The sequence below is a fragment of the Psittacula echo genome (assembly GCF_963264785.1).
Source record: "Psittacula echo genome assembly, chromosome: 1".
Lineage (NCBI taxonomy): Eukaryota > Metazoa > Chordata > Aves > Psittaciformes > Psittacidae > Psittacula > Psittacula echo.
In genome coordinates, this window is record NC_137735.1 from 163,160,101 (window position 1) to 163,173,098 (window position 12,998).

General features: G+C 44.1%; 1 protein-coding gene across 6 annotated transcripts in view; it reads right to left on the minus strand.

The window, feature by feature from the left end:
- The window catches only part of MKLN1 (muskelin 1), a 115,442-nt gene that overhangs the window by 50,101 nt on the left and 52,343 nt on the right, over nucleotides 1–12,998 (minus strand). For all 6 annotated transcript variants that reach the window (XM_080619191.1, XM_080619196.1, XM_080619194.1 and 3 more), the window contains one exon: nucleotides 9,336–9,448. In XM_080619191.1, the coding sequence (XP_080475317.1) occupies nucleotides 9,336–9,448 (113 nt within the window). The remainder of the gene's footprint in view (nucleotides 1–9,335; nucleotides 9,449–12,998) is intronic.

The following is a 12,998-nucleotide window of genomic DNA, read 5'->3' on the forward strand; positions in this document are numbered from 1 at the left end:
GATGAACCCTGATGAGCACACCTGCAAAGAAATAAAGCATACCCTATGATTTGACTCATGAACTTCCTAAAGCACCAATACTCTGCTTTTGACAGCTGTGGTGCATCAGTTTACCTACAGTGCAGAAACAACTTTGGCAACCGACGCCTGTGCTGCTGCCAGCACAGGGAGCCATGTTCCTGGGTCATTTCTGAGCTATGTACTCTCACACCAAGGTATCAGCAAGGCCTCCCAGCAATGCATAACACTGTGGGTCTCATGTTGCAGTAAGTAAACCAAGGCATCCTATGACCAAGAGAATGTCTAAGCAAGCAAGTGGAATAGTTGAAAAGGGAAAAAGCCTCCCAGAGCTTCAAGTGTGCAAATACTTCTTGCATCTGTGTGAAGAAGGCTGCAGGAACATGTATGAAAACATTGTCCAGGCTCTAGTTTGCAGTGCAAAACTAGTCATCCAGCCTATGTGATTCACTTATAAATGCAAGCAAGAGAAGCACTGAAGTAATACCCTACTACAGGACAACCTCACAGCGGAAGGACATCAATATTGTGCTATTTCTACCAAAAGCTACAATGTACCTGCAAACCCAGTGATGAAATGTGACTAGAACCATAGCTTCTTACATTTCACAAGCAAATTGTTGCTTTGTCACACATCAGCTGCTCAGCTCTGCTTTCAGAACCACTGATGACATACAACAAATGACCCACCACAGAACCAGAGCTTTCAGCAGCTCCCAGAGATGGGCCCTGAGGACAACATCCCTCATGTGCCGAATTTAACTAACCCCATTAACAATTGCAGGATGTTGAATGAGGTCATTTCTGCAAGCATCAGAAGTTCACCCTGTCCTCTCATTACCAGGAACAATGACTAGGAAAGGGCCAGCCAAGAAGAGATTTTTCCATAGATGCAAACTCTTGGGCTTAGCTTCAGATCAACAGGCTAAAAAAAAGACATTTTAACTAGTCATTTATAAACTGTTCAGCCACAAAGATGGGGATGCAGCAAGGCCAGAATGTTGGAAAGGAGATTTCTTTTCCTTGTATTAATTGTCCATGAAAAGCTGGTGATAGATAAACATGACATTAGAAGTCTAAATGCTTTGAGAGCCACAGGCTGTCTCTGAGAAAAGGAAAACAGTCTTCAACAAGTGACAGGGGTAGTTTGTACCCAGAAGTGCTGGAAAGTCATACAAGTGGCTGTGTAATTTGTCCCTTTGGGCTAAGGCATGGCTATGGGATTGCCACCTCAGGGATACAGACACTAAGTTTAATGCAGGCTTTCTCTGTTAGCTGTTACAGCAACATGGCAAGAGGAAAAGATCACAACAAAGTGGTTTGGGCATAGAAAAAGCACAACTGTGGACACTGCCATCCCTTCTTTTGAACTAAGAGGCAGGTAACAAAAGCTGCATCTTCTGAGATTTGTTTCTCACCTTTCAGCTACTTACAGAACAACATTTAGATATCCAGCTCCAGGAACCACATCTATTACGACTGCAAGTACAGCACATGGCTCGTCTCTGCTGTGGCACAGTTGCAGAAACAAGGCACCTTTGGTACTGCAATGATCTACACAGAGGAAAATCAGTCAAGAAACAGTGCAAGTATGTTCACTGGAGGTGTGGGAAGCACCATGCTTAACCTTTCTCTTCCATGTAACAGGAGGACAAGAGACAGGGAAAGGTGGAATGGCTTTAAACTGAAGGAGGGTAGATTTAGGTTACATATTAGGCAGAAGTTCTTCACCATGAGGGTGCTGAGGCACTGGCACAGGGTGCCCAGAAAAGCTGTGGCTGCCCCATCCCTGGCAGTGTTCAAGGCCAGGTTGGACACAGGGGCTTGGAGCAAGCTGCTCTAGTGGAAGGTGTCCCTGCCTGTGTCAGAAGATTGGAGCTGGATGAGCTTTAAGGTCCCTTCCAACGCAAACCAGTTTGGGATTCTATGACAAGCCTAACATATGGCAGCAATCACATGTGGAGGAGCTTATAAAGACAGAGCACTAGAAACAAAGTGTGCACAGGGCAGTGCAAGTACTTGAAGCCAATAGTTCCTGAAGCCCAGCATCAGCAAAATCCCCATCACACCCATGCCCTAGAAAATTCATAGATTAAGTGCTATTAAGCATATGAAGCTCTTTCAGGTCTGAAAACTTGATATGTTATCAACGCACCATCTGTTCTGCCAGTACACGCTTTCAAGACAGTCCAGAAAGTTTAAGCCCTTATTATGTCCAAAACCCACTGGTAGAAATAAACTATCAGTAGCAAGGTCCACAAAACCTACTACATTTTCAAGCACATAATTATCCAGACAATTTAGCTAAAGGATTTGTCTATGATACTACTTGACAATGCTTCCCCTATGCTACCGTACTGGGATAACTGATATTTCTTTAGGGATTTCTGTATTTGTGCAGCTTGAGGAGTGTTAATGTAATGCAAGTCTTTCACAGACTAGCTGAAATAAGAGACTACTCTACTCCCAAGGCAGAGCTGACTTGCGTGTGAATCATGGAATGGATTGGAATGGACCTTAAAGCTCACCCAGCTCCAGCCCCCTGCCATGGGCAGGGACACCTTCCACTAGAGCAGCTTGCTCCAAGCCCCTGTGTCCAACCTGGCCTTGAACACTGCCAGGGATGGGGCAGCCACAGCTTCTCTGGGCACCCTGTGCCAGCGCCTCAGCACCCTCACAGGGAAGAGCTTCTGCCTAAGAGCTCATCTCAGTCTCCCCTCTGGCAGGTTAAAGCCATTCCCCTTGGCCTGTCCTTACAGATCCCTGTGTGAAGCTACTTTCAGCTGGATGACATGAGAATAATCTTTCCTTCTACCTTCTGTTTCTTTAAAATCCTTTTTCCCCATCCATTCAGTGAAAATGCAGGGTTTTCAGGGATTCCAGCTGGCCTTTCCCTTATGAGTATGTATTTCTTTGTCTTTAAGACCCAAAAGGATATAAATCAGCGCTCTTTATACCAATATCCATTGCTTCACTGAATCCCTACCTGAAAAACTCCATAACACTTTAAGAATTTGAATAATGTGTCATCTTCCCTGGGATGCATTCACAACCACTCCAGCGTGTCTCTGTACACTGCCTCATCTGCAATTTACAGGGAACTGGATGATGCAATAACTTCCTAAGAAAGCCATATAAGTAAAATAAAGCTGCATTCCAGATGAGGATCAGAGCAGTAAACTCATCATAAGCCTGAGCTGAAGCAGTGATTTTTATCAGCACCCAACACCACAAATCATCTATGCTTGATGCATTACTTCAAGGGGTAAAAGTAGTTCAGAAGCTGCACCCTTTGCATTTGAAGGCTTTAAGATAGTTTGGAAATCCACATATAAACTATAGACTGGCACATACAACCTCCAGGACTGCCTTCAGAACATAATGCATTTATTTAAGCACTCCCTTCTGTCTAAGACCAAATTCACTACCAATGTGCAAAGGAAAGGGGCCTCCACACACTGAAACATCTGGTGTTAGAAATAATTGAACTTTGGCTGCTTTTCCGTGCCTTCTTTCAAGTTGGAAGCAAGAACTACAGGCACTAGTGATGGTACTGAGTAACTAACGACCCAGAGCTGTTTGCAAATAGGAATGATCTTTCCTTTAAGAACAAGTTGAAAAGGGTAAGTAAAGGAGGGGACAGAGCTCTTCAGGCACAAAAATTAGCATAAGCAAATAAAGAGTTATCTTGAAAAGCCGAAAACCTTCCCAGAAACGTTTATACTAGTATTATCAATAATAACGATGATGATAATAATAGTAATAATAGAGATATTCCTCCCTCAACAAAGTCTTCTTGGTGTAGGCTGCCTATGTGGAAATCACTGGAGGAGTCCGTCAGGCATCTCAAAGTCTCTCTCTAACCTTTTGGAGAAAGGATACGGGCTGGAACAGCTGAAACCCCTTATGCCACTAAGGAAGGAGGAAAATAAAACATTAGCATGTGATATTGAGGATCAGCCTGGAATACTTTTCATTTGCTTCCCTTCAGCATCTGCCTCCTATGTTCCTGCTTTTGTAGGCATTTATACTATTTAGGAAGTTGGCTCCGAGGTGTATCTGCAGTATCCAAGTTTCTCTCGTAGGCGTTTTGGGACAGCTGCTTTCTCCCTGGGCGCTTTTGTGGCACCAGGCATCTTGTACAACTGAGCATCCGTACAACGGGAACTACTCACAACTAGGACATGGCACATGCAGCGTGTTAAATCTCGAGTCCATAAACATCACAGTATTGGAAACAAAAAAAATCACTCAAGTTACTTCAAGCATCTTCCAAACTCTATCACCATCTCTGGGAAGGAGTCAATATTTGAGACTAGTTCAGCTCCTACACTTCAAACAGCACAAAGTAAAAGCTGTACATAGAGAAGCTCACATATTTCTGCATGACACCCAAAGAAACCCCAGTCATAGGTGTCACAAACACTTATAGATGCATCAAGTGGTAATGTGACATTGGAAGCTTTGGGTAAACTCATCCCTGTCAACAAATGTAATGAGATGTATGTAGACACCATAGAAAATGTAACTGGAAACACAATAGCAGGTGAAATTCACCCTGGCTCCCACTCTTACAAGATCTTTCTACGCTTGTCAGCTTTTACTTTCAGCACCCTGGAAAAGCACTTGGTGTTGGCAGCAAGCTGTCACCTTACAGCACACCAATTCTCTGCATCGTTTTGAGCCCGCTGAACAGGAGGTACTTGTTGACCTCCACTTCATTGTGAGGAATGATTTCTCCTCTCAAGCAGCTAACCGTGACAAGACCTTCACTTCTACCTTTGGCATGAAACACTTGAAGAGTTCTGAAGAAAGAGTGTCACCTGAACCTAACCCACTTACACAATTTCCATGTCCTTCAAGAAGCTGGTTTGTGAGCAGGGTTTTCCTCTAGAAAAGCCAAAATGAAGATGAGTCAACATATCACAGTTACACACCCTAGAAGACACCAATTTGTGCAGTAACACACTGTTTGAAGGGAGATACTGTATCTCTCCTCATGTCTCTAGGGAATACTGAGACAAGTTACAGGAATATCAGTGACATACAAAATATGCCAACTACTACGTTGCTTTATTCTCATTTATCAAATCTCCAGAGGCCTCAACATCTCTCAGCATTTTAATCCTATTTTTAAGTGCACATAACTATCAATTCACACCAAGCAAAGTCTTCCCAGCAGTTCACTTCAACTGTCCTCCTGCACTAAATAGTTTGGGCTGTTCAGCCTGCAGAAGAGAAGCTGTGTGGAGACCTCAGAGCAGCTTCCAGTATCTGAAGGGGCCTACAAGGATGCTGGAGAGGGACTCTTCATCAGGGACTGTAGTGACAGGACAAGGGGTGATGGGTTCAAACTGAAACAGGGGAAGTTCAGGTTAGATATAAGGAAGAAGTTCTTTACTGTAAGGGTGGTGAGGCACTGGAATGGGTTGCCCAGAGAAGTTGTGAATGCTCCATCCCTGGCGGTGTTCAAGGCCAGGATGGACAGAGCCTTGGGTGACATGGTTTAGTGTGAGGTGTCCCTGCCCATGGCAGGGGGTTGGAACTGGATGATCTTAAGGTCCTTTCCAACCCAAACCATTCCATGATTGTACAAATTTTACTAAACTAGCCTTCAAGACAGGAAGTTGCTGCTTGGGAACTCAAAATGTTAAAAGACAGCAGAACACATACATTAAGTTTCTCTATTCATTGACATTGGCCTGGGATCAAAATGCCCAAGGAATGACAAGGTTTATTTTCTCAAAAACTACTTATTCCCAAATCCTGATCTACCACCACTAATAAACCCTGGAGACAACAGCATTAGTCAGAACATTCCACTTGCTTCATGGTAAAAACCCTTCAAGGCTCTTAGACTTTGGCTGTGCCTCATGCCAACTGATCCACAGAGCTGCTGAGTACTTGAGAACCCCACAGAGGGCAAAGTTGCGGGTCCAGCTGAAAGGTCATGAGCTGCTCCATAGCGTAGCTCCTTAGAAAGATGCAAGCTTGGAGAAGAAGGAGGATTTGACCATGACTGGAGCAGCTTTGCCAGATCCATACGCTGAAAGGATGGCACAAAGTTCTCATTCAGGTCTCTTTGTCCTTTATGGTACGTACACTGGAGGTTCAGCCCAACACTGCAAGCAAGTCCTCTACGCTCCCTGAAGACTCTTAAGTTATCAGCTACTCCAACAGTGCTGTGAGCATCTGTTCCTGACGTAAAACAGCTCTGGAGAATAAGCTTTGGTAGTCTAACTGTTAACTCCAGGAGACAAAGAGCCATTTCTCCAGCTCCCTGGCAAATTCAGAACAACAACAGCAGCAGAGGTTGTTGAAAAGGTCACACAAGCTTCTCGTAACACATTGCAACAGAAGCTCCCAGCACCTTTATCCCAAAAGCGTTGCTGTGTGTTACCTCCATGAAAACACTGGGTAAAATGCAACTTTGCCCATATCCTGCTCTTGTCCAAGCTTGATTGAGTGGCCGATTGAACCACAGCCACTGATGGATTAGAACCAAAGAGCCAGAAGCAGAACCAGCACAAGAAAACATAAAAACAAGACTCAGTTCTACTGGAATCCACTCTGAATAGTTTTTCAAATTCCATGTCAACAGACATTTCCTTTTAGCAAATTGTTTGTGAGCAGTTGATGTCCCCATTAGAGAAACATCTGGAGTCTTTGTTTTTGAATTGACTTCTCGACGTTTGAGATTGACCTTTTCCATTTCTACATCAGGTTTTAACCAGACCTCTTTAGAAAGAGGAGAAAAAAAAAACACTTGCTGATTTGCAAGTACAGAATCATAGAACATTGGAAACAAACAGGTTGGAAAAGACCTTTTGAATCATCCAGTCCAACCATTCACCAGCACTGCCAAGGCCACCACTAACCCATGGCACTGAGGCCTCGTCTCCACGGGCTGTGAACACTTGCAGGGACGGTGACTGCAGCCCTGCCCTGGGCAGCCTGTGCCAATGCCTGAGCACCCTCTGGGGCAGGAATTGTTCCTCAGCTCCATCTAAACCTGCCCTGGTGCAGCTTGAGGCCGGTTCCTCTTGTCCCATCCCTTGTTCCTTGGGAGCAGAGCCCAGCCCCTCCTGCCTCCATCCTCCTCTCAGGCACTTGTAGGGAGCCATCAGGTTCTCCCTTCAGTCACCACCACCCTTCTCCTTCTGAACTAACTGCAGACTATATCCATGCAGAAAGTCCTTCTAGGTCTCCATTTCCAAAGCCACACACGTTTCTTTGCACTTTTCTCCACTAAGTAGGTCTCTCCTTCAAAACTGCCCATACATGCAACTCATTCTATTTTTTCCAATTCCCCTATCTTGCTTCTTCTCAGCTCAAAGCCCTTCCCATTTCTCATTGTCATTTCCTGACAACTGCACCCTGTATTTTTTTCCCTCCAAAATCTCTGTATTGCCACTTCATTGTAACAACCCAACTCTTCTACTGTAGCCCTCCTTCACACATTCCTTCTTTCTCCCATCCCAGTGTTACCCTGCTAAAGCCAGACAGAAAGAACTCCAAGAGCAAGCATACCCTGCTGCTGGCACTGCTGATGCCTTGCATCCCAGCCAGGCCTCCCAAGCTTTACGGAAGCCCAACTGGATGTATCAGGATCCCAGCAAGAAAGGAAATCAATCCCTTAAACACTAGAACTACCCACAGTGGTTTGTGTAGGAAGAAAACATGGTAACTCCTCTTTGACAGCAGGCCCTATTTCACTGTGTCCTGAGCCAGACAAATGTACACACTAAATGGCTACAGAGCAAGAAGTGAAAGAAGAGACAATTTGTTGTTCCACCTCTTCTATACCTGCTCTTCACTTTCCCAACCTCCTTATAGAGGAAGGCAAAGGAAAGGAAGGTCTAGCTGTTTACCATACAGTTGAGAAAAGGGATGAGTCCCAATTTCCACCTGCTACTCTGTCACACACACCCCTCTCCTTATCTTAAAAATAGGTTATCTGCTGAGTAAACAGTGAGGAAAACAGGAAAACCCATGGTTCAAGACAAACAGGGGCAACACAACAGGGACTGGTGCTTTGAAGACTAAAACCACCTTCAGCATCGTATGATTAAACACAAGAAGGTGTCCCTGCCCATGGGAGGCGGTTGAAACTGGATGACCTTTAAGGTCCCTTCCAACCCAAACCATTCTACGATAAGTAGTCACAAGCAATGATGAAAGGACTAAGAGTAAAAAAAACAACTTAAAATGAGACTAAAACCAACTTCCAAAGGTATGAAATGTAAGGACAATTTTACCTTCATACAGTTCTATTATGATGGAAACTGGAACGTCAGTTCAGTTTTGTTATTGCCCATTTTGTAAAGGATGCCAGAATCAGTAAGTGCCTGATACACACACAGAGGTTTGAAGGCTAAAGAAAGTGCCTTACTGGGAGACTTTTTCAGCTTAGGCTATGTGTCCTACTTGATTACAACCTCTAACCACCTTTGCCAGGAAAAAATGGCAATACTTAAGTGTTATTTAACCTGGGACAGAAGCTCATGAATCAGCTGTGACAAGAAACTGGAAAAATACAAGTGGGAAATAAGGTGGGTTTAGACTTTTCAAGGAGTTGAGGAAATCAGGTGCTGAATTTGTCACAGAGCGGTGGAAGCTCCTACTTTTCATACCTTCAAGAAGAGGCTGCATGAACTTCCTGAAGTTATGCACTTGAAGTAAGAACTCCAAACACAACAACCACATAGAACTTTAACATTTCACTGTGTACAGTAAAATGAATTACACAAGCCAAAGGTCTTGGACCTTCTTTTTGTTACCTCTTCTAACCCAAGCTACGTTCATTTCAGAGGGCTCATACGTCAAACACTGAGCAAAACAGGCCAAGGAAAATGGCTCAAATGAATACCACAAAAGCTCTTGGGATTGTGTATCCTCTGACAGCTACTTTAGAGACTTCCAGCTGTTGGTTGTCCATTTCTCCTCCTTTTTGACAGAAGATTAAAGAAAAGAAATAAGCAATTTGCTTCTGATGCTCAACACCAGCATCAGGTCTGAAATGTTTATCAGCAAGTCTGTGTGTTCAGTCCCTACCAAATTATTTACCTAATGTTCCATTCAGTGAAGTGATTCTTGGCCAATCAACCTACTCTTGAGAAATAAATCTTTCCCCTCCAGCCATCTCAACACTTCACGTTCATATTTTCCCCATGTCAGCATTTCAGAAGCCTTCAGAACTGAAGGGTCTGTATTCTGTGGCTCTCACTGCATGTTACACATCAATACGAGCCCTTCAAGCACAGCATTTTCTTGGGCAATGATTCATATATTAACAATAGGATGCTGGCAGAACTTACCTCTTTCTCAGTATCCCTGGATATACAGGTCCACTGGTTTTCCTTCACACTATATGCCCAGAAGTCGGCCAGATCCTGAGTTCCATCCCAGCCACCAAACAAATAGACGGTTTCTGGAAACAAAAAGAAAGAACATGTTAATTTTATTGTTAAAAGATGTCCCAGGTGTTTGGGAGGTATTGGCCTGTTTAAACACAAACAGAAGAGAAACTGAAACGGATTCTTGCTTTGAATGGAACCAGTCACCAGGACAAAGAAATCTGGTTTGGTTTAGTAAAGGAAGTTGTTGGGATTGATAGCCAGCCAATTCTCAAGGAGTCATTTGCTGCTTCAACACTTACAATCAAACCCACAGCCTCCTGATTAACAGTCAAGATAGAACAATAGTTAACATTTTGGATACTGTGACTGCAGTCTATCAGTGATGTCTCAGCTTGCACCCAGTTTGCTGCAAGATCTGTACATTAGAAACACTTCAGAGAGAGCAGCAGCAAAGCTTTGCTGTTTAGTCCATCCCGCAGAAATAAAAACTCACTTCAGCTATGAAGTCCTCTTCAAGGGAAATATATGCCTTGCCTAAAGTAACTTACCTGATGACCACAAAAACAAAGAAGTAGAACAGTTAGAGATTTAAGTCAGGCCTATCTTCAGAGCCTGTCACCTTAAACCCACAACTGTGTTGTGCGCAGCAAGTTCTAAGGCTTCTTCGAGTCACTGATAAAACCAGATGAAGCCTCTGAACACGGGAAGCATTTAAGGAAGGAGTCTCTGTCCTGACATGGAGAGATAACTAAAGCTGTTCCTGTTATAGAAACATCACTATCTGATCTCAAATGCTAAAAATACTTGGTTTTTAGACTGCTTTTAAACACAACACAAAGCCAAGTCCAAGAAGAACAAGCCACTGAAGACTTGCAGAGCTTTGAAAAACTCCCTTTAAAATCCACAAACCACTTCCATTTGGGAGGCAACAGCCAATTTTTAATCCAACCCCAATTAAAGAGCAGAGTTAGGAGCATGAGTATAAAATGGGAATAGTCCCTGACCCTTACCTACCATCAGGATAGTGGTCATCACCATGGAAAGGTTACCCTGGTTCATTAACTTTAATTACCCTTCCTCCTGGACTCAGGGCTCCCAGTGTTCCCTGCAAAGAGCAGGTCCCTTTGTGCACATAAATTCTCACAGCTCACAAAACCCACATTACCACAACAGCTTCATTGATAGCCGGGGAAAAGAAAGGATTTGGCACCAAGCGACGTATCCTACTGGGGCCTTGCCAAACTTCATGCCTGCCTGTGAAGGCTTTGTTGTCTCACATGAAATTTAATAGCAAACCTGAATGAATCTGATGAAAACTCTCAGTTTTGAAAGTTACCTAAAGGGAGCTGACAGAATTCAAGAGCATGGAAGTGCTGAAAAAGGAGCACAAACCTACAGCGAGTGTAAACCGCGAACATCCCTAGAGCCTGACAGCAACAGCGATAACACGAGTGCCATGAACAGCGTGCCAAACTTGGGTTTCGGCCTGATGGAAAACTGTAGCTGGGATGAAAGACAAGCTCCATCAGGACCCAGACTCAGAATGACTCATTTTTTACTCTTATGATGCAGTAACAGAACAATATACATATTTTTATAAGAGGGTTTGTGGTTTTAAAGGCACATTTCTTAGTGCACAAATGCATCTCTTGGTCATGTCAAGAACATTTTTCATAGGGTTTAAACCTACGCAATTGTTCTCCCGTGGTATAAGGAAAATAGTTTGGTGATGTTTTGGGGGGTTTTGTTTTGAAGTCAAACTTCAATTTTCTCCCCAACCAGTATGACACGTTGTGCTCTACCTAATTCAGATTTTATGGGGAGAGTTTGCCTACAGGAAACCTGGAGAGCTTTGGACAAGGGCCTGTAGGGACAGGCCAAGGGGAATGGCTTTAACCTGCCAGAGAGCAGACTGAGATGAGCTCTTAGGCAGAAGCTCTTCCCTGTGAGGGTGCTGAGGCGCTGGCACAGGGTGCCCAGAGAAGCTGTGGCTGCCCCATCCCTGGCAGTGTTCAAGGCCAGGTTGGACACAGGGGCTTGGAGCAAGCTGCTCTAGTGGAAGGTGTCCCTGCCCGTGGCAGGGGTTGGAACTGGATGAGCTTTAAGGTCCCTTCCAACACAAACCAGGCTGGGATTCTATGACGATTCTAGGGTTATTTTTCACCCTGCATGCAGAGATCCAACAGGACAGACCCACGATGCATGCCCAGTGCTCCCAAGCATTGCCACCTAAGTAATATACCAGCAAATACCCAAAGAAGATGCAGGCAAGAGACCACAAACTTCAGGCAGCAGGAGGAGAGCACAACAGTCTCACATCAACAGAACTATTTCTACTTCAGTAGCACTGGGGAACTGAAGATGCAAGCAGGGCATCTTGCTCTGGCAGAGGGAAGGATTCTTTCTTTGTATCCCAGCAATATTTAACACAGCAATATTGATGCTCCTTTATTAAAGCAAACCTCTATTCTGCTTTAGGGACAGAGCAGAAGGATTTTCAATCCTACCTGCAAGGCAACAAGAAAAACATGAAAGTGGTTATATTTACCCACAGCTTTTACCAGCTACATTTAGGAACTCCAATTCCTCCTCCAGTGTCTTACCCTTATCTCTTCTACATTTATTTTTGAATACAAATTCAACACTTTGAATTAAAGATGCTCTGTGACTATTTCTAAACTGCTTGCTCAGCCTAAAATGTATCTATAATGTCTGAATTCTTTTCTTCCCTTACTCTCTAGGAGCCCAGAAGGTGCAAGAGCATTCCTCACATTATTAGAGAACTTACGTTCCCAAAAATTAACCTATTTCCTGTCAACCTCTCCTTAACTTCTACTTTTCAGAAGAGAACACAAAGCAGCCTTCTCCAATCCCTGTTAAACACCAAAATCCTGGAGTAGTTTCAGTCCAGGTTCACATGTTCTCCACAAGTCAGCTTTTCTAACTCCTTTTAACTCCATCTTCTCCACATGGTGGGATCCTTGGTGGGATTCTGGTTCAGTGGATGTCTCTCATCTGATGGGTGTTCCACAGCAAACTGCTGAAGCCAGGCTGATAAGAGATGCTTGACAGGACTGAGCATCCTCCGGTTTACCTCCCAATAGGTAGGTACAATGAACACATGCCAATCCTGGTGACATATTTAACCATGCCTATGAGAGAACTGAGGACCTAAAACACCTCTGCAAGTTACCCGGCCCATCAGTCATCTCCCAAACCTCTCACAGTAGAGCTAAATTACAGCAACAGACCAGGATGCATGGGAAGTGTTCAGGTACACTTTCAGTATCTCCAAAGATGGATATTTCAGGCTCTGGATCCCTGCTGGATCCAATAGCTGATTCTTCTTCCTAATATCTAAGTGGAATTTCCCTTGCTTCAAGGAATCCATTGCCCTTCATCCTATCCCTCTTCAACACCCACAACGAGCCCAGCCATTCTTCTTCATGCTCTCCCACCAGCTAGTTGAAGACAGCTCTGAGCTCCTCCCATGGGTACAGGGAGGAGGGTTTTTCTTCTACAGGCTGAACAAAACCACCTCCATAAGCATCTCCCTATACATTACATGCTCCACTCCAGCCCCTGCCTACCTTGGTGGCCTTTCACTGGGCTCACCTTCAG